We start from the raw sequence: 24,005 nt of genomic DNA on the forward strand, positions 1-24,005 counted from the left end.
ATGTGTATAAATACCTTAATGGGAGGGATAAAGAAGAGGGAGACAGAGGCAATGGGCACAGACTGAAAGATGGGCAAACAATTTTTTACTGTGAGGTTGGTCAAACACTAGAGACAGTTGCACAGTGAGGTTCTGGAGTCTCCGTCTTTGAAGACATTAAAAACTCAACTGGAAGCAGTCCTGGGTAACCTCCTCTAGTTGAGACTCTTTGAGCAGGATGGTTAGACTAGATGACCTCTAGAGACCCCGTTGAACTCATCCACTCTGTAATTCTGTGATACTAGTATTAAATAAAACAAGAAGGTAATTTTAAACACAGAACTCCTCAGAGAAAGCACTGCTTAGAGTGACAAACAAAAGCTTGATGGCTTTTTTAAGGCCCTAATCAGCTCTTAATATAGTCTTTTAAAAACCTCCCTGGCAGAGGGTGGAGACAAAACACTACAGGTGTGAAAGCTTGTAAAAAGGTATCTGAATGCTTCATCATGTCAATTACAACTGATTAGTATCAGCTAAAGAAGTTCATTCTACAAATTGAGACAATATTCACCATAGTTAAGTAGCAGTCTAAGGAACTTGAGTGCACATCTACCAGAGAAGCTTCAGAGAAGGTGTCCTAAGCTCTTTTGAGCTCTGTTGGGATCCTACAGACATCACAAAGCAGAATGCCTAACGGCATGCTTTTCTTTTCAGCTACCAAATTGGTCTTGGAAGAAAAGAGAACAGAAGGGATCTTGCCAGCTTTGCTTCGTTCACATGAGCCATTCAAAACCACAACAGCACTCAGATCGCAACATCAACCAGTCTCATTTAATCTGCCCCACATCTGGTTTCCCTGAAACCTAATAGGTTTCATTCTGACAGGAATCAAATTATGAGGGAGAAGCTTACAGTTATTCCCATGCAATGTTTTAATACCTCTCCCACTGACAGATAATGCAATCACAGCACTTAATTTGAATACATCTACTCTAAAAAGAACAGCATTAAGGAATAACAACCCCAAAACTTGATTTGGGGTACTTTACTAATAGTATCTGAGCTGTTAGAAGACTATTCCAAACTAAGCTGTTATCTGCTCTGTCTTTAGTACCCTTATAACTTATTCCATTTAATTCAATGTTTGCAATTCTTCTTTCCTTTATTAATTGTTCTGGAGTACTACTGAAGGCAGAGTAAGGACAGGTGTGCTTGAAAATTCCCACTCTCTAAATGTATTAGCTGGTCTAATAAAACATGCTGGCGCAGGTTAGTCTGACAGGCTTGTTAAAATGCCTCACCAGTGGAGTCATGATTTTAAATGACAATCCTCTCAATACGAGAGAACTGAGAGAGCAGTCCGTCCACTCCAGTACATTAGGTGCTTTGAACTTTGCTTCCAGCTTCATTGGAACAGTTTCTGTTGTTCTGATAATTACTTTCATTTAGTATTTTCTCCTAGATTTATCATCATCTGTAAAATGGTAATCTGCAGCAGGTTGTTCTTAGTTAGATCCAGACCATGAGTAACACAAGTAGAATCCCAAATCTCTAAACATCTGACTTATTAGTGCAGGGTCAAAGGAAACATATAAAAGGATACAGAAAGATTGAACCTATAACTCCAATCTGCTTTACTAGCACATGTTGTAGACCCATGGCTGGGTCCAAGAAATCTAAAAAGAAACAAATATGAACACAATTTTTCAGCACAGGGACACTAACATTGGCCAAAAGACATTCTGGTTAAACCAGAACATACCCAGAATATAACCAGAACATACCCAGAATATAACCAGAACAGAGAAGAGAAGGCTCCGGGGAAACCTTATAACGGCCTTCCAGTACCTGAAGGGGGCCTACAAAGAGAGATGGGGAGGGACTCTATCAGGGAATGTAGTGATAGGATGAGGGGTAATGGTTTTAAATTGAAAGAGGGGAGATTTAGATTAGATACTAGAAAGAAGTTCTTTACTGTGAGGGTGGTGAGGCACTGGAACAGGTTGCCCAGAGAAGCTGTGGATGCCCCATCCCTGGAAGTGTTCAAGGCCAGGCTGGATGGGGCTTTGAGCAACCTGGTCTAGTGGGAGGTGTCCCTGCCCATGGCAGGGGGGTTGGAACTCAATGATCTTTAAGGTCTCTTCCAACTCTAAGCATTCTATGATTCTATGAGAACAAATTAATTGTTACCAGAGCTAGAAAGCACTGGCAAGACTGCCCAACACTGTCTCTGAAGGGTAAGATGCAAAGGAGAGACAGCATTTGCAGTAAAAGTCAATGCACTGGACCTTTAGTTACACAGGAGAAAGGTGGTTATACACGGCTTCTATACAATGTCAGTGTTGAGCTCTATAATGATCTGAGAATCTCAAAGCTGTGAATGGCATTTTAAATCCTGAAAACAAAGTGGCTTTGCAATGACTCAGCTACCAAGCTTCATGTCAGGTTTCGAGGAGTATCGGAGCCAAAGACACTCCTGTGTGTATTGTCTTTCTTTGGTAACAATGGGCTTCCTTCAGGCAGTACGCTGAGTGTTTCTGTTACATAGATTTCAGATGGTAAAGAGCTACCTGAGAAGTCTGAATGAGAACACCACAGAAAGGGTTTCTCCAACTGAAGTCTGGACTTGTGAGAACTGCTGACTACCTTATTTTCAGATTACAACCAGGACGCTTGAGATTTTCTGATGTAACGAAAAACAAAAGTTCATAGGAAAGTGCTTCTGAGCAAGCCAGTAAGTACTCTGAAGTAACCAGGGATTTCCCTGTGTCATTTACACCGATGGTTTGACAACCAAGAGGGAGAATCCTGATCTAAGACTTCCTTTAAGTTTCCCATACAGCTCCGTGCTTGTGACACTCCTTATGTAATATGGGACTCTTCTCAAAAATAGACGTCAAGAGGAAGCTATTTTCTTGTCCTAGAAAGAACAGCCTGTAGTCTCACTTTCCCATTATGCTTCAGAAATTAAATCCCAGGCAGTTTGAAGGCAATGCTCAACTCAGCATAATCCATAACCAAGGGAATTGTCTGTGGTGATGAGGGCATCAGAGTCAAATTAACCATCCTGTCATTTGTCTGCATCCAAAGGAAGGAAACTTAAGGAGTTAGCATATTTAATGAAACCTGCTTTGTCAAAAAAAAAAAAAACCCAAAACTTCCCAACTAGTATACTTAAGAGATAGATTTGCCTAAATACTACTGTGGTCTACCAACTACTAGACAGACTGTAGATATGAAAAAAGCATACCACAACAAGACACAGTAACACACCAGTTTTTCTAGACAGCTCTACCCACACTATGGCACAAGAGAATTTGCGCAGGGCTAAAGAAACTCCTGTCAAGTTACAAATTCCCTGGCAACTATGACTAAGTTTTCTGGAATTTTGTAGCTACAAGCAGCAATTACGAAAACAATGAAATTCTCTTTAAATTAAATAAAAAATGTAGAACTGATTTCCATTCAGAATTTCTTGCTTACGATTTTCAGATTATCAGCAACAACTGATGAAACTGAGAGAATACTATAATTAAAAAGGTGTAACTCACACAAGCTATATTCACCACTTTCCAATGATCTAAACAAAAGAGGCACTTAAGTTTATAGAAATAAAAGTATTTTTTATTTAAGAACATCCTATTTGTATTTTAATCTATTTCCAAAGTTATTTAAATTGCTTTAAGAATCCTATTTTAATAAAAGTAATGGACAGCTGATATTCTTTGAAACAGGCTTATGAATGCCTTAAAGTGCAAAATATAAGTGGAAATAAGGAACCTTGATTTTCAGACCGTCCAAAGGAACAGTAATTTACTAATATTACAAGTGAGTATTCTCTTTGTGCATAACAGGACCAGCAACAAAGCCTTTGCAATCGCTTATGTAAGCACAAAGGATCTGTTTCCCAATGCTTTAATCTTCTCTGAAAATAAAAAAAAAGTCTGGGAGCATACATAGTTAGCAAAAAGCTGGTAAAAAGATTGGGATGTGAAGAGAATTCGACTAATACATATACACAATTCTGGTCTGAACACACATTAATAAAAAGGATGGTAAAATGCAACCTTGAGATTCCTCAAAAAGTAAAAGCATTGTGACATTCACTACTATATTAACAAAGACATATGAAAAGGCATAAAAGCTAGTTATCTGTATACTAACACACAATGAACTAAGTAACACGAGAATTAAATTTATGATAAAATAGGGTCTTTATCTCATGGAAACTAATGTTTCTCTGAGTGTAAATCAGCCTATTAATTTTGTATTTTTTGTGAAGTAAAACTAATTTCAGTCATGAGGAGATAAGACATCATTCTATCAATACAGTAGTCCACTCATAAAAGGGTAATAATATAAGGTGCTTCAAAGGACTGTCTAAATCTCTCAGTTACAAGAACTCCAGATCAGTATATAAGATTCCTTCTCAGCCATTGACTTACCTCATTGTTAACCCCCACAGCACAGAAATTAATAAATAATTGTGGATGCCTTTATTACTCATATATCTAGTCTCCTCTGAGTCTCTTTAAGCTTCTGACCTCAATTATATCCAGAGAAAAGATCTTCACAGGGCACATACGCAATATAAAATTGTCAACGTTTCAGATTTAATTTGTGAAATGTGTTTATGAGAAAGAGCAATATTATGATCTTTTTACATTACATGGTAGGCTCGGTACGCCATTCATTACTTGTAATAAAACACCACTGAAGGTGTCAGTGCAATCACCGGCTTCATTTAACGGCAGTAAAACCAAATTCAACTCCTTTATAAAACAACGGCAGCATCTACAGCCAGTTACATGCAGGCTGGGGGCAGAGGGAAGGGGAACTAAGAGAGCAAAGAGGATCACTCAACCTTCCCATAGTGACAATACAAAGAACACACACTATAAACTGGGGGATCACAATTCCTTTATCACTCCTTTTTCTACTTCTCAATTCTACGTGTCTCCAAACTGAGACCAGCATACCACCCAAAACAAAAGTACAGAGGTTGTGAGTTACGTGAGTAGAAAAATGATGCCGGATCCTGTTTGAGTACAGATGTAAGACCCAGCAGGATAAATACAACAGAGGTGGATACAGAGCTGTCTCACAGCTTCAAGCCAAGAAAATTTCTTTCCTGAAGCATTACTTTGTTTGCACATTCTTTGTAAGTAAAGAGCAGTCATATATTTTTGCTAAGGCTCATCACTTATTTCTCTTGATAAAAGGAAAAACTACACAGATATTTTGTTTTAGCTTACGTATTAGGAAATAAAAGCTTTTGAGAAATTCACACACAGATAGCGTATGTCCATAGCAAGCTGTAAACTTAATATTTTTTATTTATTTTTTTGTAAATTCATATTGTCCCTGTCCATTGCATGTTTTATGAATGCAAGCTTTAACTGACCCTTGAAGAAGCATTAGTAGCAGAGGAACCACTATTGCAATGACACCACATTCAAACAGAAATACCCCATGACAACAAAAAGGTATTAAGCAGACTTTAATGTATGGGCTACGGGTGGTAGCAACTAAGGAGCAACCCAACGAACGGATGAAACCACTGAAAGGAGTCACTGGGATATACGGAAGGCAGGAAGAGGAGGAACAACTGTTCCTTTGAGAACGCCATTTCTCAGCTCTTGCAACAAGACAGGCAATTGGGACCAGACACAAGCTGCACAGAATGAGAACACTACTTGGAGACCACAGAATAACATTGACCAAACTCAGAAAATCCCACTGAAGGGTCAGTGAACTACAAAGCTTCACACATCTGTAGATCTATGTATTTTTTGCATTTTTCTTGTCGGTTAAGTACAAATAATTTAGAAATACATTCACAGAACTTCTACTGGTTGTTTTCTACTTTCAAACTTTTTTCTTTTCTTTTTTTTTTTAACTGGAGAAAACAGTAATGGGAGAGCTTTGTTGAACTCTGGTGTTGTGCAAAAATTAGGAATCACCAAAGGCATCTCTTCTTGGTTTTAGGGCCTAGTCAACTCATCACATCTCAGACAGGGATGCTAGACGAAGATCAGATGTGTAGCCTAATGATTTTCATAGAATCATAGAATCGTCTAGATTGGAAGAGACCCTTGGGATCATTGAGTCCAACCATCTACCCTACTCTACAAAGTTCTCCCCTATACCATATCCCCCAACACCACATCTAAACGGCTCTTAAACACATCCAGGGATGGTGACTCAACCACCTCCCTGGGCAGCCTGTTCCAATGCCCGACCACTCTTTCTGTGAAAAATTCTTTCCTAATGTTCAGTCTAAACCTACCCTGTTGGAGCTTGAAGCCATTCCCTCTCATTCTGTCATTAATTACCTGTGCGAAGAGACCAGCACCAACCTCTCTACAGTGTCCTTTCAAGTAGTTGTAGAGAGTGATGAGGTCTCCCCTCAGCCTCCTCTTCCTCATACTAAACAGTCCCAGCTCCTTCAACCGCTCTTCATGTGACTTGTTTTCCAGGCCCTTCACCAGCTTCGTTGCCCTCCTCTGCATTCACTCCAGCACCTCGATATCTCTCTTGTATTGAGGTGCCCAAAACTGGACACAATACTCAAGGTGTGGCCGCACCAGTGCTGAGTACAGGGGCTGAATCACCTCCCTACTTCTGCTGGCCACGCTATTTCTAATACAAGCCAGGATGCCATTGGCTTTCTTGGCCACCTGGGCACACTGCCGGCTCATATTCAGCCGCTTGTCAATTAGAACCCCCAGGTCTCTTTCTTCCAGGCAGCTTTCCAGCCACACTTCCCCAAGCCTGTAGCGCTGCTTGGGGTTATTGTGGCCCAAGTGCAGAACCTGGCACTTGCCCTTGTTGAAATTCATACCATTGACTTTGGCCCAATGATCCAATCTATCTAAGTCTCTCCGCTTCCCTATCCTCCTGGGAATCAACACTCCTGCTTAACTTGGTGTCATCTGCGAACTTGCTGATGATACACCCTATGTCCTTGTCGAGATCATCAATAAAGACATTAAACAGAAATGGTCCTAACACTGAGCCCTGAGGCACACCACTTGTGACCGGCCGCCAGCTGGATTTAAATCCATTGAGCACCACTCTTTGGGACCTTCCAGTCAGCCATTGCTTGACCCAGCGGATCGTATGCTCATCGTTTTCTTTAACTCTGCTGAGATTTTAGAAAGGTGAGATTTAATGGGCGGATCCACCAATAGCAACACAATACGCACACAGCAGGAAGAAATTAGAAAAGAACTGTATTTGTTACTGAACAATGGGAAGTTCAAAGCTATAAGCAGGAGAGGAAAAGATACCAGGAAAGTGATGCTGTCTTAGGTACAGTTGTTTGGTGTAACAAATGTATATTCAGCTTTTAATGGCAGCAATGTTCTTGTGGTAAAACTAATTTTATAAAAGACAGAACACCCAAGTTTTGTTTTTACTTAGCTTGGCCATCTTGGAATATAGTTCATAACTTCAAGAAAGGAATTATGCACATGAGTAGTTAACCATTGATCTGATAATGCATGAATACAAATTATCTAGATCAATCAGCTGACTGCTCTATCGCAGTTAAGGAAATTTCCTCATTTTGTCACTTCTTCTAGATTTTAAAAATATATAAACTGCTCTGTAGACAAATACTGCCAACAACTGTATATTACTCATATTTTCACAAAAATAAAACTCTTAAAAGAATTAAAACATAAATAGAAAGGGTTTTTTATGTAGTTCCATAGCTAAAATGGGGGTTAGACTAGATGGCATTTAAAGGTTTTTTCCAACCCAAACTATTCTATGATTCTAAAACATAGAAACTACAAAACCTCTGTTTCAGGAAAAGTTGACATATAAAACAGCTATTAAACTAATAGTCTTACTAGACAAAAGGGAAATGAAAGCGTGTTTTGAAATATGAAAGCTGTATGATTTTCAAACAAACCTTGTCCATTAGTTTACTTGCATGAAGACTCAGGCTATTAAAGAATATTTTCTTGCTCAACAAATGCATTTCTTCAATTGTTGTCAACAGTGTGGCTGCATTGTTTCCTACAATACCACTGAAAACAAAATTAAGATTAATTAAATAACCTAGAGGGGGGGAACATGACAGGGTCGTATACTTTAGACAGCATTTCAAACACAATTATTTTCAAAGTTGAAAATTTACAACAAATAATTGCAGTGAACAGTTCTCCATATTAGCTAAGAGATATAAGATGACTGTGAGAACAAGCTTTATCAACTATGTCATTAAGCATGTATTAAGTACGGGTTATCTAAAGCTTTGCACAAACTTTTAGTAGAGTTCTAAAGTTTACTGGATTTTTGTTTTGTTATTCTGTAAATCTAGTTCTGTTATAGAACATAGATTACATAAATAAAAAGGGCTGGTATCTATTCTGTCATACTGTCCTTTAGGGATAGTATCATCTCTCCTCTTTCTTCATTGCACTGTTAGGCATCTCAAAATATGTAAGAATTCACGCCTTGCAAATAGCCAAGCTACTACACTTAGCACGGACATCACGTAAACGTTAAGTGGCACTCCATGACTATGCTCCTCTCACAGACATACCTGATGTCTAAAGTGAAAGAATTTTTAAACTAGAAAAATGGCAGTAAAAATTCACTGCATCTTAATAGGACTAATTTAAACTTGTAGTTTGATTTTCAGATTATAGCCATGTTGCATTTAATAGATCATTTCTCAAACTGCGTTTTCCCTTTGTTAGTCAGGTGCACTTGCTCTACACAGAGGAAATTATTCAGCTGGCAGAAGGTACTTCAGTGGTCTTTAAACAGTGTATCATTAACGAGACAGAGAGCAACTGCCTAAGACCTGCCGTTTTAACATCACATTTTCAATTGCACCAAGCTTTGTAACCACTTGGGAACAGCAACTTTGGAGGCAGAGAAATGACAGCAAAAATCTTTCAGGTTTTTTTGACAATAAAATTAGGAATAGGTCTTATATATGTTCTACCATAGACCTGTAGTGCCATCACAATTGAGGACCTTAAATACAATGGGAGGTGCCCAAGAACCACTTATCCCAAGACCTAAATGACTTTTGAGACAGAAAATAAGCTCAACTAGTAATACTGATGATTCAAATTCTCAACACTTCAGTCCAGGGCTGTGCAGGAATATTCTTCTGCTACTCCTGTTTTCTAACCAACATGAACTACTGCATATGCCACAATGTATAAAAAAAGAAGTTCTGGCTTTTCTCCAGTTTCTGTGCTCCCGTTGGCATGGGGAATGTTGGAAGAGGACTGGTGCACCTTCAACAGCGAGATACGGAATGAGGCAAGCATCTTCCCAACAGAAAAATGCAAGGGCATAATTAAGAAAAATAGTATCAAAACATAGTTGTTTAAGGAAGAAAAGAAAAACTGAAGTGCTAGAGATAATTTAATTCTAACATTTTTTCAAAGGGGACTTGACTTTGTCATCTTAAATGTTTTGTGTAGTTTTTTTCTATTGTTCCGTGTAGATACAAATAATATAAAGAAACAGTTTCTGTGGCAAATTGATATTACCTTTCAAAGCAGATTTGATATGAACTGAGGAATGACAACAGATAAGTGGCATCTGCTTGATATCATGCACATTTCTCCTTTATTCCTTAGCACAGAGCAAAAACTAAGGCACAAAAATACTCTTTTTACTACATTAATCATTATATGCACAATTAAAAAAAATCTTTAACATACTTTGTAATTTTGCATACCTGATAGTATGGTGGTAGAACTTGAGAAGATTAGAAATCTTGTAGAGTAAAACTGCTCCTGGCTCAGCAACAATCACCTGCTCAATTCTAACCTGCAGAATAAAGAAATACAAGCACCCTTGAGGTCATACAATTCAAAAGCCAACCTCTGTGATTTTATATGCAATATGTCTTATTTTTGAAAAATAAATTTAACCAGAATCACAGAATGATATAGGGTTGGAAGGAACCTCCAGAGATCATCTAGTCCAACCCCCCTGCCAAAGCAGGTCCACCCAGAGCAGGTTGCACAGGAACATGTCCAGGTGGGTTTTGAATGTCTCCAGAGAAGCAGACTCCGCCACTTCTCTGGGCAGCCTGTTCCAGTGCTCTGCCACCCTCAAAGTAAAGAAGTTCCTCCTCATGTTTAGGTGGAACTTCCTATGTTCAAGTTTGTGCCCCGTTACCTCTTGTCCTGTCACTGGGCACCACTGAAAAAAGACTCGACCTGCTGGTCCCACTCTTCTTGATGCTCCCCAGGACACCATTGGCCTTTGTGGCCACAAGGGCACATTGCTGGCTCATGGTCATCCTGTTTGTCCACCAGGACTCCCAGGTCTGACCAAAAATAAATTTAGAAAGAGAGTGTCCAGTTTACTATAACATTCTGGTTGAACCAAAATATTTCTTGGTTGCCAAGCCTCTGGGTAGAAAACAAGCAGGTTTATGTATTCTATAAAAAAAAAAAAAACAACAAAAAAAACAAATTTCAAAATAATGAGATCATTTGACTGATTAATACCAGCGCACACTGGAATTCTCCCCAGCACTGAATAGCAAGAACAGCTGCAAAGCTGCAAGATTCCTAAACTTTTATCATTAACAGTTTATCATTAGCACCGTGCAGCAATTCAGAACATCTGATGTATTATGTGTTTTACCCAAAAGACAAAATTTCACCAGGATTAATCTCTCCTTCACTTAAAGGAGAGATTATATACCTCCTACCAGTATTTAATTATATATATTTATAACTAATGATCAGCTATGTTGACTGTTTATCTCAACCAGGAGATACTGGCTACGCAGACCAAAACAGTGCTGACTGTCTTTACAGTTGAACAGTTGATGTCTTGTCTCCGTGGCGCGCATGGTCTCGATCCACTCATAAAAGGCTGCCCCAGGGTCAGTCTTTGGGCACTTCTGAAGCAGCGACAGACAGTGACTTATCACTGCAGTGTTCTCCCACGTGCCTGGCTGTGAAAGGGCTACACACAAATCACCAGCCGCCACCCGCTCCCCCAAGTTATTCGTCTGCTGCTCCATGGAACACGATGTGCGGCACTGCCTTCTTCTCAGAGCCAGCTGCAGGGAGAATTAACTTGAGATTGTGCTTCCTCAATCGTCTCCCTTTGCATCTAAGTCACAGACCAAAAACTAAGAATAATTTTTGACTCTTAAGCGCAGTGCTCAATGCACCAAGTTAATTTCAACTTTGCTCTTCAATGCATGTGTATATACAAAGGTATATATATAAAAATACTTGTCTCCAACGTTGCACAGAAGGTCACTAGGGCACAGATACTAAGTATAGTCTAGGTGTACAGCAAAAGAGAGTAAGAAAGGCAGGGGAAAAAGAGGAAAATTAAAAATTAACAACAAAAAATAGCAATAACTAAAAATAAAGAAAAGAATTAAGAAGCAGAAAAAGACAACAGGCAGAAGGAGACGAACAAACAATAAATATTTTAGGGTTAGGAAGAGAAAAAGGTAACTCGAAAAACAAAGCAGGAAAAGAAGCATTGCTACTTCCCACAGAAAAGTCTTCACCACACAAGAGAACCAAAATTTGCAAGTGACTCAAGCTAACCTCAGGGAAGTCCTAGACTTACAGCTCTTACTGTTTCTTAATCCGATGTGTCCTATAGTCAGTTGACCATGAAAGACTGAAGTCTACATAAGGCATCAAAAATATTCTGTTAGTTTTGGTGTCATCTTATGTGCTATGGAAAAGATGAGGACCTTAATTTAAATGTTTTTTAGAGTCCTCCAACTTCCATCTAAAATGCGAATCCTTCGATAAGATCTAGCACTAGTGAGTACTCAAGATTCACTTGGATGCCTAAAACTGAAACAAACTATCAGTAAGAAATGTGGACAATTTATACTACATATAAGCATAATCCTGCTTCAAAAATAAGGAAATAGCATCATGCTGTATGTTCGCATGGAAAGGTATAAACCAGTAAGAAAATTCTACATAATTCTGTAAGTATTTAGAAGTGCTTGCGGAAATTCTATGACTAGGCATTTATCAGGCTATTTTATACTTCAGCGCTGACTCAAATCCAAGTGACAAGTTTGCAAACATCAGCAGAAATCCACTAGAAAAGCAGTATACAGTGGCGCAACACAACTACAACAGAGTGTTTTCCCCAAAATTAATGCAGCTATTTTTCTTTTTATGGACAATCTTCAGAAAGAACAATGTATTGTAGAAAAGACTCCTGAAAACTAAGCCTATTTTTGTTGCTCCTCTCAACACGATGGCTTGCAATTTTCTAACTGCATTGTATAAAGGCTTTTCTACTTGGGGGTTTGGGGGTTTTTTCTGCTTTATTGCTATGGAAGATTTCCCCAGGGGAAACAATAACTACTACATATTTTTACATTGGGAAGTCTAGACTAGCAGTGAATTAACGTAAGTTGCATTCTATTAAAATACAGAATACAATGGGAAGTCTTTAATTGTTCTTTTAGGTTTTTTTTTTTTTCATTTTTATTAGCACAGTAACTACCTACCTACAATATTTTGGGGGATATTTCTACAGATAGCAGAAGCACACAAGCATAAAGAGTCTGGCAATTAAAATGAAAGGTATATTTTACCAAACTGTACAAATCACAAGTACTCAAAGCAAGACCAAAACTCCCTCTGACTTACACAAGGGTTTGATTCTATCCCTAATTACTTTGTTGGAATGCACAGAAATACTGAACTCAAACATAAGCATTCAGTATTAACAGAACTAAAACATGCAAGAACACAGAAAACTTGGAAAATATCTTAAAAAAAACCAACCCTGTGCTATTAGCTTGTTTTGTAACATGGCAGGTGTTTTTCAACAGGCCAAAACCAAAAGTCTGTGAAGAATGATCATAATTATATGGCAATAGGCACAAAGAGAAACACAGGAGGTTCTATCTGAACATCAGGAAACACTTTTTGGCTGTGAGAGTGACCAAGCAGTGGCATAAGTTGCCCAGAGAGACTGTGGAGTCTCCACCCTTGGAGGTATTCAAAAGCCATCTGGACACAGTCCTGGGCAACTGGCTCTAGGTGGCCCGGCTTGAGCAGGGAGTTTGGACCAGATGACCTCCAGAAGTCCCTGCAAACCTCAATCCTTCTGTGATTCTGTGATGTTCTAAATGGCACTTCCTTGATTTTTACCTCTCTTCAGACCTCATCTCTTTCTTATTGGGAACTTACATATATATAGTATTCAGAACCCACCTGTTAACATTTGAGACTTAAGTATTTGGCAACTTGACACAGTTGTTATAGCTACAGCAGCCTAAGAGAAATTTATTATAATAGTATTTAGTACAGTAGATTTTAAAAACACTTGGATTTATACACTGCACCACCAGGCAATTACTGGTATCAGCTTCATCACCTTGATTATTTTATTCTGCGCTTATGTGAAGCGCATTGAATAAAAAAGGACACTCAATCATTTGATGGATCATTAATTAATGATTTCTATCAAATGCGTCCCCTAAACTGACTAAGGCTGTAGCTTGAAAAAAGAGAACTGTGGAGGGAATATGACAGAAATACAGCAAATCAGGGCAGCATAAAGATGGTAAGTAGGAAAAAATTTTTCATGGTCTCTTTCAATACAAGTGCTGGAGTTACTGAACAAAAAAAAAAAAAATGCAGGATATGTTGTGAATAACAACATTTTACATCAACACGACATATTCATGCAAGAAAAATCTACTGAGGTCTATTAAATACAAAGACAGTAGCTACGGCTTAGTAAGTTCTTAGTACCTCCACAAACAGGCAAGGAAACTATTCTACAGAAGTATCATGACAGGACTGCATAACCTGTACACTCTTCCCTAAGCATATGCTAATGGTCACTATGAAAAACAGGGTAGCAAATTAAATTGATTTTTCATTTGACCCACTACCGCCATTCCTATATACTTATCCCAAAGCAAAATTTTTGTACATAAGCTCTCCTGAACCTAGGAAAAGTAAAAAAATAAAAATCAAGATACAGATTTAGTATCCTAGTATCTCTCACTATAGGACTACTTAAACCAGGTATCTATGAACTATGGAATCTTTAATTTTGAAGGGTTTTATGATTCTCAAAGTTGAGAATCTAACTCTTAACCAAGGGTGATGAAAATACATTGTGAGATGGGGACATGGGTTCCGGAAAAACGTGACAGAACAATGTTTATATTTAGAATGCTAAAGAAAACAAAATACTTCACCTTCAGAGGCCTGCAGACACCTTCTGTGATGTGCCCAACTACTTCTTGTATATTTTCTTCCACACCTACAGTTAATGCAAACACATGCTAAGATTATGCAAATGTAATTCTCTTTTCTTCAAGACTATGAAACAAATAAACAAATGTAGGAGCTACTCCTCCATAAAAAGCATTATGAACTGCATGTTCTTTTCTCCACAAAACTAGTTTACACCTCCACTGAACTTCAAATCTAGCCATTAAGAAATAGCTGCATGACAAAACAGAGTCCTGGAGAGTCATTACCTTATGCTATGGAACTGCTTCCTAGCACAACACAGTGCCTGGGGATTCGAGGGAGAAGGAGGAAGGGGAAGAATAAATGATCTAGCAAGAAACTGCCACAGTAAGGCTCAATATTAGCACTTCATGAAATTAAACAGGAAAAAAAAAAAGCCACAGGCCGGTGAGATGCTCAGGGAGCAACAGTAAATACCAGGCTTTTGAAAAGCCTGAACCGTAAATACACGTGTCTGTCAGTGTTCGGTACTGACACGCTCATGGCATCGTTACAAATTAAATCACATATGTACCTCCACACTGCTGTGTGCTGCAGCATTAGCAAACGCTTCCTCCCCAGCAGCAATTGAAACTCATCTTTCACAGAACTATATACAAAAGAGAATATTGCCCTATCTTATCATGGAACACAAATGAATTGTTGCATGGCAACCAGTACTGTCATAAATCAATCAAACTGAAAGCAACAGATCTTCAAGCTCTCACTTCAGTAACAACTCAGAATAGATTTATGGAGAAAGCAATACTTTAATTCTAATTTAAAACTTGTCAACAGGAGTTCATCTTCAGATGGGACCCATGCAATGAACAGTAAACAAACTGACTGTGACATGTGATAGAAATCAGGTGACCTGAAGCTATATTTTGCAGATCTTATTTCAAACTAAAAGAGATTACCTCTGAGAGTAAAAATTCTAAAAGATCAGAGATCTGTGCCAACATCTCTTTACACCAAGATACGTGAAAAGCCACATAAGGAGACACAACTGAATTCAGTGTGGTGGCTGTAAGAATTTCAGCATACTAAATTGGTAAGGTAATAAAAATATGTTTATACATTTGAGTATTGATATCAAGGAAGAAAGCAAGATTACAAACCACAAGGCGTATGGTCTGTTATGTAACGGCTAGCTCCCAGATACACCCTAAAAATTTACACATTTTTTAGTAGGAACAGTCACACTTTTACTGTTCATCAATATAACAAGTACCTAGCACATATTTGAAACAGTATATCTAGACCAGATTGACTAAACAACAAGTTGTTGGGTATGAAAGTTTAGCTGCAAAAATCTACAAGTTCAATTATGAAACAAATACCAAAGGACATGAAATTACAATCTTGATATATCTGTGCCTTCACATATATTTTCGCTTCCAATTAGAATATTTTAGATTCAGCAAACTTCCAGCACAATGGTTTATATAACTGTTACAAATATTAGTACATCACACTGACATAATTATGGAATTAATAATTCTTAGAGACTGCAAATCACTTTTAGAAATCAGTTCATTACTGAAGATATGCTTCTGGATGTCTGCTACACCACATATCTTTTTTCTCTATGTATCCCTCTGTAAGGGAGAGATCTTTCTGGGACTTTGTTTGGCTTCTGCTTTCTAGCTGGAATCCCGTAACTCCATGAAAAATAGGTTTCTGCTGCATCCTATAAACAGAATGGCTGCAATTCTCCCTTCCCTTCAAGAGCAAGATCTCTGTAAAGCTGGAAGGCTCCTGTTAGCAGAATACCTACACTCCAGAGAAGAGAACCAGATGCTTTACGCTTGTCCGGTACAAAGCAAAACAGTTAAATCTTTCTCGATGTGTTTTCAGTGCTTAACATTTTAATAGCATTTTTGGTGAGATTAATTTTGAAGAGTTAACATTTGCAAGCTTAAAATTTTAAAACTTTTTAAAAGCTATGCTTGAATACTTGATTATTGGCTACATAGTTTGTTCTCTAAAGTAAAAACTGGGATCAGAATATTTCTCCAAAAATGTGGCATTCACACAATTTTTCTTCCACTGGGACCAAATCCACTTCTACCTCACCCAGACTTTTTTTTTTTTTTAAAGAAGAGAATTTTCTGTGTAGCTGCAATTTACCACATTTTCCATAGTCCTGAAATTACACAGAGCTTATAGAAGAATTTAAACAGAAATCTGAACTCAGAAGAGAGACACCTGAATTAAAATAATAAAACCAGTTCCATCTGCAAAAAGCTACTCAAGTTGAAATTAAAGTTACAAGACTTGACTGACCTAATTTTAGATCCCCAGTTAGGTGTCTTATCTATAGTAGTTGCTTAGGCTCCCTCTATAGGAAACGGAAAAAAACCCAAACAAACAGTTTTGATGAAAGTCTCCAGAAATGCCTACCTTAAATCTAACATTTGTTGGGAAGATTTGCCCTCTGGAGATGCAAATCTCTGTCATTATCTATAACTGCAAATAAACAAGATGCCCACTTTGTAAGTGGCTAGATGAAATTAACTCAATCTCTGCTGTAGCCTGTTCAACTATGACACCTGAAGACTATACAACAGCACAGGGAATTCAACTTAAATCTCTCAGTAGCACAGACACTGTACTCACTGATTAGCCACCGCCAACTCAGGATCTGTACTTATATAAAACATATAATCTCAAGGTACTTCATGAGGCTGCACTTCCCATAAATGGTTCTTGTTAAACCCAGTGGTATCCCATTCAATACTGTTTTGTTTTATGGATCTTCTCGCATACCCATCCTTGTCATAAAAAAAAATTTCCCAAAGATGCAGAACAGACAGCACTTCCCAGGCTTTCTTGCTCCCAGTATGAAGCTAAGAATCCCTCCTTACATTTCTTGAAAACTATACAACAGTAATGGCAAACCCATTTCTGGAGAGCTTAGGAAAACATATTTTTGCTTCAGACAGAAATATTGAGTCTCGCTTATACTAATCTCTTGGGAAAAAAGTTTTGGCCTGATGATTTTTTTTTTAAAATCTTTCCCCAAAACATTTATATTCTCTGTATTCTCAAGTAGTTTACTCTGATCTATGGCTGAAATGCTCTAAATCTATCTAATTTAGATAGATTTAGATATCTAAATCTAATTAGATAGATTTAGGTATCTCAGCCTGACATCCTGCCAGAAGGGCCAAGGGATTAAATAGTTAAATAAAGCACCGCACAAAGAGGAAAGAGAATTTCAGAACAAAATGCAGGCCTGGACAGCAGCAGTAGCCCAGTCTACAACAGAACCAGATACAGTAACATCCCCCATGTGGCCAGCTTTTCCTGAAGGACTCCCCAGTTACAGCAGATGCATCAGACAATCATCTACAAAGAACTGCCATATCTTTTTCTCTACCATAAAATCACTGTGAAGCCTGATTTCCTGTCTGCCTGAGATACTGTCAGTAAATGATATTAAATTCCGCTCTATAGTACACTGTAACTGTAGTTAAAAACCAGGAACGTTCCTTCAGTCTGATTTGCAACACTTCCTAAACAGCATCCTAGCTCATGTACTGTTAATTAGGAAAGCCAATTAATACTTCCAGTGGGAAGGAAAATGAGAATGCATATTCACTTTCCCAGAATGAGACTCAATTAAGATATACAGTCAGAAGAACTCACCAGATACAGATCAAATGTAAGTTCTTACAAGGAATTTTTTATAACTGAGTGCACATGCTTAATCTATTAAACAAGTCTTTGGTTGAAGCTATGGAGGCAAATCATACTACAGCTTCTACAGGATAAAGGTCTTTAAAGTATAGGTCCCATGTACTTAGAGCAAAGGGGTGAAGCATGAATAAGCATGAGAATCTGTAGTTCTGTTAATGAAGGAGAGCTTTGATATCAAAAAACTTCACACATCTACAAGCAGCCTACTTTGATCCCTATAAACCTATAATGGTATGTTACATGACAGAAGAAAATTCCATTGTACTTGTAGCATAGAAGAAAAAGAATTATATGAAGAATTAATTATATTTTAAAAAATTACTAAACAAATGAGCAAGGTATAACAGAAAACCTCAACATATCAATAAGCAACTCTGTGACAATGTTTTCACGGAGATACGTATTCATATACATTACAGATAATTTCTGAACTCTCAACTACAGTCTAAAGTCCCTTTGTAAATATAGTATACATCTATGATAAGCACCATAAAATTAAGAGTGGATTTTGAAATACTCTTTTTTGTTAAGGGCTTTCTTCTGGCAAGAAGCAACTGTCAGCTCTTCTGAAATTATTTCCAGGAAAATCTAAGCTCAGACTCTCATAACTGAAGCCCAGCCTAAGAAATTAATTACATGTTCTGATTTATCACAGACTTACTTTCTATCACTTCGCAATTTATGTTTTAAAAACTAGTACTACCTTGAATAGTTACAAGCTTTAACATAGCTTCTAGGTGTTCTTTTTCAGAAGCTGTAGCTTGATGCAACCAGGCCAGCATGTCTCCTACATACCTAAATAAAGACAGACATTTCTGTGTAAATCAGCAGTTTATGGTGTCAGGGATTCAAAGTGCCAGCAGGCAAAAGAAGGGTTACTTCATATACATTCTTGCTAGTACTGTACCTCAGAGGATCGTGGGAGTGCATTTCAATAGGACGGGGAGTACCTCCCAGACCTCCTCTAGTAAGAGCATCTATAAAGCCACGGACTACGGCACTCCTCCTGGCTGTTCCAAACTCATCCAACGTGTACCTGTTATTGAAACATGAAAATTGGTAAAACAAAACAGTTCACCTCATCATATTTTATTAGCTCAACTTTACAGTTAATATGAGTAACCATTTTTTTAGCCGTAGAAATCTTGCATCAACACTTGTATTATGAAGCATTCAAAACCATCTTGATTTTCCTTGACTCCTTTAAACAGACATTAAAGATAACTTTTCCTTGACCCTCCCATTCCCTTACCCCACACAAATAAGTAACTAAATGAAAAGATCAGCTTTTCCATTTTTGTACATATAAGCATGTATTGACAAGTCTAGCACTCCCGTTCACATGCGGTCCAGCTGCCTGACAGAGGCAGCAATTTATTCCACTGCAGCACAAGGTTGTCTCCTTCTTCTAGGCTACCACATGATTAGTAGCAAGAAAGTTATTTTCATTTGATAGCTGCTCGCTGGTTTTAAACAAATGAGTCTTAGTTCGATATTTAACGGATGGACAATTACAGCCCAGAGCGGATAATCTCAAATGGCTTGCTGCTAGCAGAGGAGGTACCAAGAACATACACACAGTTCATTTTTGGAACAGGCTACATTTCTGTCGGGGCTGAAGCATGATAGCAAGTGAAGGATGGGGAATGAACACTGCTACCATCCCTGTTACATCTGCTTAGACACAGGATATTTGCAAGCCACACTTCTATTTTTTTTTTTTAATTAATTGAAGCATTTTGAACAAAACATATAAATTACAAAGGAGAAAAAAAAATACACGACAGTTTATTTTTCCAATATAATTGAAGAAATACCAAAGAGTAACCATAGTGTCGCTTACCAGTGACACCCAGCAGCTGAATGAGCACAAAAATAATAATAATAAAAATAAAAAGCATATTACTCACTGACTGAAGTGAAATGTGTACTGCATTCACAATTAAATAGATGTGGAGAACAAAATACAAAGGAAAATAATATACTGTTTCAAATTAAGTTCAATTAAATTTCTATTATGCTATAAAAGAGCCAAGGGATCCTTCAGGTTTGCTCTTTTCAATCTACATTACTATTTGAGAGGGGGGTAAAAAAGCACACTGAAGAATCCTGAAATTTTTTTAAATTTTTTTCTTCGTACAATGTACAATGCAGAGGGTAAATATCTGCAACTAAAAAAAAATCTGATCAAAAAAGTCTTCAATAAATTACTATTTACAAGAAGCATACAATTAAAAGTGGGAGAGATCTGGGATCTGCTGACTACCCACAGTCCAGGAGTAGCTGCATTGCAGTGAAAAATCTCAACTGTTTGTAGAAATCAGCTAAGATTTTTTTCCCCTCCAATAAGCAGCTATATAATAGATCATTAAAAATACAGCAGCGAAACAGGTCTTGTGATCTTTAGTTTTAACCGCATTTAATAATGATAATTTTGTTTTAAAAAGAAAACTACTCATTTTCCTTTTGCTCTCAGCAGAACAGGGTATAACTATGACAAAGTCCCGCATCTTAAAAAAATTCAGTAATAACTATTATTTACACTAGAAACACAGTATTTACTACTACGTTATTACACGTATTCATGTTAGGAGAAGAAAACAACATTTGTATTCTTTTCAGCCCAGCTTCAACTTTTCAAAAACCCAATAGAGCAATGATCACTGGGGGGAGAGGAAGGAGGTGAAGAAAAAGCTTTGAATATCAGAGTGGAGGACTGAAGAGGTACATTGCTTTGAGCTATGACTCCATGCAAAAGAGTTTTCAATTTTTCTGTTAGGAAGTGAAAACCAAACCGAAATGTTTATTTCTGACTATTCTACTGACTGTAATTCCCAAAAGCCCATCCATGGTGCAATCTTTCTGCCACCTTCAAGCTAGCAAGACAGAAGTCAATATAAAAAAACAAGGATTCATAGCAAACTCCTGCCCTTCTCCATCTTACTCACTTTCACCCAATCAAATCACAGCCTTTATAGATGCAAGAGCAGTAATTTTGAGAAAAAATGTTTAGTTCACACAGCAGTGCTTATACGCATAAAATCAACAGCAATTTAAAGTTACTTTCTTCTGTGACATAATTTTTGCATTTTAAACTGAGCAGTTTGTTATGTACTAAAGGTATACAAAAATTTTTGGAAGGGAATAAACTAAATCTTGAGATTCAAAAATCTAAAGCACCAGTCCTGCAATTTTGACAATACTGCTGTAGCAAGGAGTTTAAGCATGATAATCAATGACGAGAGACACATGGCTGCATCTTCTACAGTAAAGTTTACTTTTGCCTTTTTGGCAGAAGAAAAGTCCTACCCACCAAGTTCTACCTTTGGTAGAACTACTAGTTCTACCTACTAGTACTGCCGTTTGTTAGATAGATGTCAGGAGAAAAATAAAGTCTCATTTGCAGACTCATTTTAAATGGGTCAGCTGTGAATTTATATAGAAGATGTTTGGGGTTTTTTCTCATAAATGCTAAGAAAGCAAAACAATGGTTTTATGAAGTTTGAAAGTAACATAATTTAACAACATATTTATTACACAAAATATAAACTGTATCTATAAAGAATCTTATAAAATGTTGTGAACACAGTTGCGACTGATCCTTTGCAGCTGTGAAAGAGGGCCTGGAAGAGAGAATGCAAGAAAGGACTCTGCAATCCCCAGCTATGGCCCGACATACAGCAATGCACCACATGCAATAGCTGGGGACATCAAGTGACATCACCGCTCCCTCACATTAACTGGCAGAACTGATTGAGCACATCGAGATGCACACTCTCTCTCATACTGACAGAATTTTTAAGGTCCACCAGCACTATGCATTTTCCCCACGAAGAGCTCCATGGAGATTTACAGTGTCACATACCTACACCTTCGCACATTTGACTCTCTCCAAGACAAGACGAGCCTTTGAAAGACTGCCTCGTACTCTGCTGTCCTGGATGCCTGTGGCTAAAAGTAATTTGCAGTAGTTGCAAAATGTGATGAATGCATTTTTTAAAAAAAACCTAAAAAGCAAGGAAGAGGTACCTCTTCAGGTATAGTCGCTCCAATAAAAACAGTTCTTACAGTGCCACCTCGTGGTTGTCTCTACTAAGTAGCATTTCATTTACCTTAAGTTCCTTCAGCAAATCCTGAACAAGAACTAAACAGTAGTATAGTGTTTATATATATATAAGCACCTCTAAGCTTTAGAGGCCCATATTTAGTAGATTGTTCTTAATACATTACAGTTCAACTCATAATGGAAGACATTCTTTCTACCAGACGTACTTCAGTAAAAGCTAATTAGCCTTTATCAATTTTTTACTTCGAGAATTTAAATGAAAATCACATGCTTTGGACAGCATTTTTTTCTTCAGAAAAGCCCTACAATGAGAGCAGCAGAAATTCACAATTCCGTTTAGATTAAAATAAAAACAGTCTGACATTTTACTTCAATTAGAAATCAGTAAATTGGAAAAAGTCCAATGACATTTACTGTACCACAACTATGTCAAAAGACTTCTGAAATTTAAGGAAGTTGAAATAGGAGTTTTTATATTTTTATTTCTTTTAAATCTGACACAGGACTAAATTGCCACCATCCTTGGCACTGTAATTAATGTCCATCTTTAAATTTTATAGACTGGAGATACTAATTTCTGTTAGAGATAATCACAAACATTTACTTACTTATACAGGACAGGTCTATCTTGTAAGGCTTCCATGGCTTGAGCCAGAACTGGAGAAATGTCACATGATTCTTGTGTCAAAGTCCTGCATTCATCTATAAAATATCAACACAGATAAAAATGCATTTCTTTACACTGTAATACCTCTAATAACAAGCTGTCAAATGAAAAAATGAGTTAAAAACTCCTAAGGTTTTTGAATTGAAGCCTTCAAAATACACTACCTGGCCTAGTTCGTGTTAATGTAATTAGATTTCCCCATAAGCAGTACTTCACTGTAAAACGGATGTCCATCACAAATTTCAACAATAATAAAAATTAAAGGAAGCTGTTTGCACCCACGTATAAATGTGAAATCATTCAACCATCAGAACTCTGTCAGGCTTTGTAACTGTTTATCACATTCCAGGTAAACTACTAAGAAAAAACGTAGCAAGTATTTAAGCAAGCTGTGGGTTTGTTTTGTTGTTTCTTTTGGTTTGTTTTTATTTTAATCACGTTAACTACACAATCTTGTCTATTCCATGTAGGAGTGTGGAAATCGTATAAGCTAAATAAAATATCAGCATAAAAATTAAGAATTCTCATTGGGGTGAAATCACAACCATTATTTGAGGTTTCAGTATCCACTGAAGAACAGCTAACAAATACATGGCATTGCACCAGCTTTTTTTTATTCACAGATTTTCCTGTCAATGTCTTAGGAGAAGAAAGAAGTAACAAAAGGCATCTATATTTTACACTATGAAGCTGTTACATCAAACACTGATGCCTGGATCCAGAGGACATATTCAAAAATCCAATTGCCTACTATCATTCAAAAGAATACCCTGGTAAAATAAGGTTGTTTTTTTTCTTTTTTAAAGGTAATAAGGCACTCTTCCCACTAAACTAGATCTTACTACCAAATTGTCAACAATAACAACTTCCCTGTAACCTGCAAGAAAGTGAAATGCAATACACTTAACAATTTGCTTAAGAATACCAAACTGTAGTAGTTGCTCTCTGTGGAAAACCATCTAAAAGTACAAATAAATAATACACTGTTATAAATAGAAATAAGATTGGCTCAAAAAAGGAGAGAATCTCTAATTAACTATTTGGTTCACATCAAATCTTTTACTAAGAAGAAAACCCAAAGCCTTGTTAAGTGAATCTTGGAAAGGGTTTTTGCTGAGTTCAATCCACATCAAGGAATTAAAGGAATCATTGTAATCATATTCATAAACATAAAAACATTCTTATTCCTACTTTGAGTCCATCTGTAAAGTCGTTCATAAGATGTCTCTTGCAGTAAAGCCATCTGTTCCATAATTTCCAAGCTACAAGACAAAGATTTTTTTTATTTGCAAATACTATTTTAGGTAGTACTAGCAAAGGCATATACAAATCAAATAAAATGCAC

At 37.3% G+C, this 24,005-nt stretch overlaps 1 protein-coding gene across 1 annotated transcript in view; it reads right to left on the reverse strand.

The window, feature by feature from the left end:
- Positions 1–24,005, reverse strand: part of COG6 (component of oligomeric golgi complex 6) — a 59,130-nt gene that overhangs the window by 15,936 nt on the left and 19,189 nt on the right. Inside the window, exons 7-13 of the mRNA XM_074145619.1 lie at positions 23,852–23,922; positions 22,602–22,695; positions 18,835–18,963; positions 18,631–18,722; positions 14,186–14,250; positions 9,695–9,786; positions 7,901–8,018 (exon numbers count right to left, since the gene is read on the reverse strand). Of these exons, the coding sequence (XP_074001720.1) occupies positions 7,901–8,018; positions 9,695–9,786; positions 14,186–14,250; positions 18,631–18,722; positions 18,835–18,963; positions 22,602–22,695; positions 23,852–23,922 (661 nt within the window). The remainder of the gene's footprint in view (positions 1–7,900; positions 8,019–9,694; positions 9,787–14,185; positions 14,251–18,630; positions 18,723–18,834; positions 18,964–22,601; positions 22,696–23,851; positions 23,923–24,005) is intronic.

This window comes from Numenius arquata, chromosome 1 (genome assembly GCF_964106895.1).
Source record: "Numenius arquata chromosome 1, bNumArq3.hap1.1, whole genome shotgun sequence".
In the NCBI taxonomy this organism is placed as follows: Eukaryota; Metazoa; Chordata; class Aves; order Charadriiformes; family Scolopacidae; genus Numenius; species Numenius arquata.